This window comes from Pundamilia nyererei, unplaced genomic scaffold (genome assembly GCF_000239375.1).
Source record: "Pundamilia nyererei isolate P.nyererei 1_Seehausen unplaced genomic scaffold, PunNye1.0 scaffold00321, whole genome shotgun sequence".
NCBI lineage: Eukaryota > Metazoa > Chordata > Actinopteri > Cichliformes > Cichlidae > Pundamilia > Pundamilia nyererei.
This window is the reverse complement of record NW_005187722.1, coordinates 355,082-356,829: the sequence shown is the minus strand read 5'-3', so window position 1 is coordinate 356,829 and position 1,748 is coordinate 355,082. Positions and strand designations below refer to the sequence as shown.

At 37.0% G+C, this 1,748-nt stretch overlaps 1 gene segment (V, D, J or C); it reads left to right on the top strand.

Moving 5' to 3' along the window:
• Positions 1–420: 420 nt before the first annotated feature.
• Positions 421–990, top strand: LOC102213355 (Ig heavy chain V region 186-1-like). The segment is given in 2 exon segments: positions 421–517; positions 608–990. Coding segments are annotated over 2 exon segments (432 nt in total).
• The last annotated feature ends 758 nt before the right edge of the window (positions 991–1,748 follow it).

Here is a 1,748-nt window from a genome sequence, read left to right as displayed (position 1 = left end):
TTAGCATGTTCACTACAGGGGTCACCAATGTGGAGGTATGTAACAACGACAGGAGAGGTCTCAGTGTCTCACTCCAACAACTTTATTAACTCACCGAACTTCACATATAGTCAGCGCCAAAATCTCCACCCCCACACTTCCCTTCAACTTGTGTGTGAGTGGAGCCACCTGGTGGTCCGCCACAACACAATATAAAAAGTGGGTCTGACTTTTTAAAAATATTTAGTGATAGTTTGTCTCATGTGCAGAAAATTTGACATAATAAATATAAAAAAATAGACAGTTCATGATATTCTATGTCTTTATCTTTTTCTTTGAAATACCAATTAGCTCCTGTTGTGGGAGGTCTATGCAAAGTTTTGCTCAGATATAAACACATCATCATCAGTTCTCATTTAGTTTATTTACAGAACAGCTTTGGACACGTTTTAACTGCACAAACATTCTGATTATAAAGTGATCTAAATTATGGATTATATTACTTCCTGGAGTTTATTATTCATTATATGTTTCCATGGTAAGAAAAGGATTCATTCATTGAAACAGGAAGACAATACTTTGATTATGATGATAACTTTTGTATTTGTTTTTCTTTTTTTTCTTGCAGGAGTTTGGAGTGAGATCAAATTGGAGCAGTCTCCCTCTGAGGTGAAGAGGCCTGGAGAGAGAGTGAAGCTGTCATGCATCATATCTGGTTATACCCCGACAGACTACTATTTGCACTGGATACGACAGAGGCCAGGGAGAGCTCTGGAGTGGATTGGGAGGATGAGCACAGGCTCAAACTCTGCTCGCTATGCCAGTTCTTTCCAAAGTCGTTTCATCATGACTGAAGAAGATTCCAGCAGCAAACAGTACCTTGAAATCAACAGCCTGACAGCAGAAGATTCTGCTGTTTACTTCTGTGCCCGAGAAAGCACAGTGACAGAAAACAGAAGAACAGCTGTACAAAAACCTCAAATAGTCACCTTTCAGTTTAACATTTTCTAATTTTCAGCCTCTTTGGAGCTAAAAGAGGCCAACCAAACACATTAGATATCACTGGAAAAGCCAGGCTGTTCTCTATTGAGAACATCAGGACTTATTGGGTTTGCTGAAATAAGTCAAAGGATATAGACAAAAAACAAATATCTATTACAGAGGACATAAATGAATAGGCTGGATGTGAGAATGAGATAGCATGCACGAGATGTTGAGATGATGATGATAGAGCAACTTTACTTACAGAAAGTGATGTTTTTCTTCTTTATCAGTTTTCTTTGAAGAGAACCAGGAACCAGAATGTCCTTCTAGTGAGTCACACAGATGAACTTTTACAGCTTTTCAATTAATGTACAGTAAAAAACTAGATACAGAGGGTCAGATGGGGTCTTAGAAAAGGACTGAAGTGGATTATTAAATAATGATATATTTTGCCAATTTAGCACAGGACCAAAAACTCACAGTGATTGTTGAGTTGTTTGAGCTGCTGTACAACCTCCAACAGTTTTCATCAGTACAACAAAAAAGAAAAAAAAAAGAGATGTCCCTACTTTTAGAAAAAGAATGATTTTTATATTAAATATCCTGTGAGAAAACTCTGACTAGAAAAATATGTTTAAGCAGAGATAAAAATGTAAGATATCCAGTTTACTACACTGGGAAGAAAGATTAAAAAGAGAAGAAATGAAAGTGTGATTTTTTTTCTCACAGGAGTTTGAAGTGAGATCAAGCTGGAGCAGTCTGATAAAAAGACCTGGAGAGAGAAA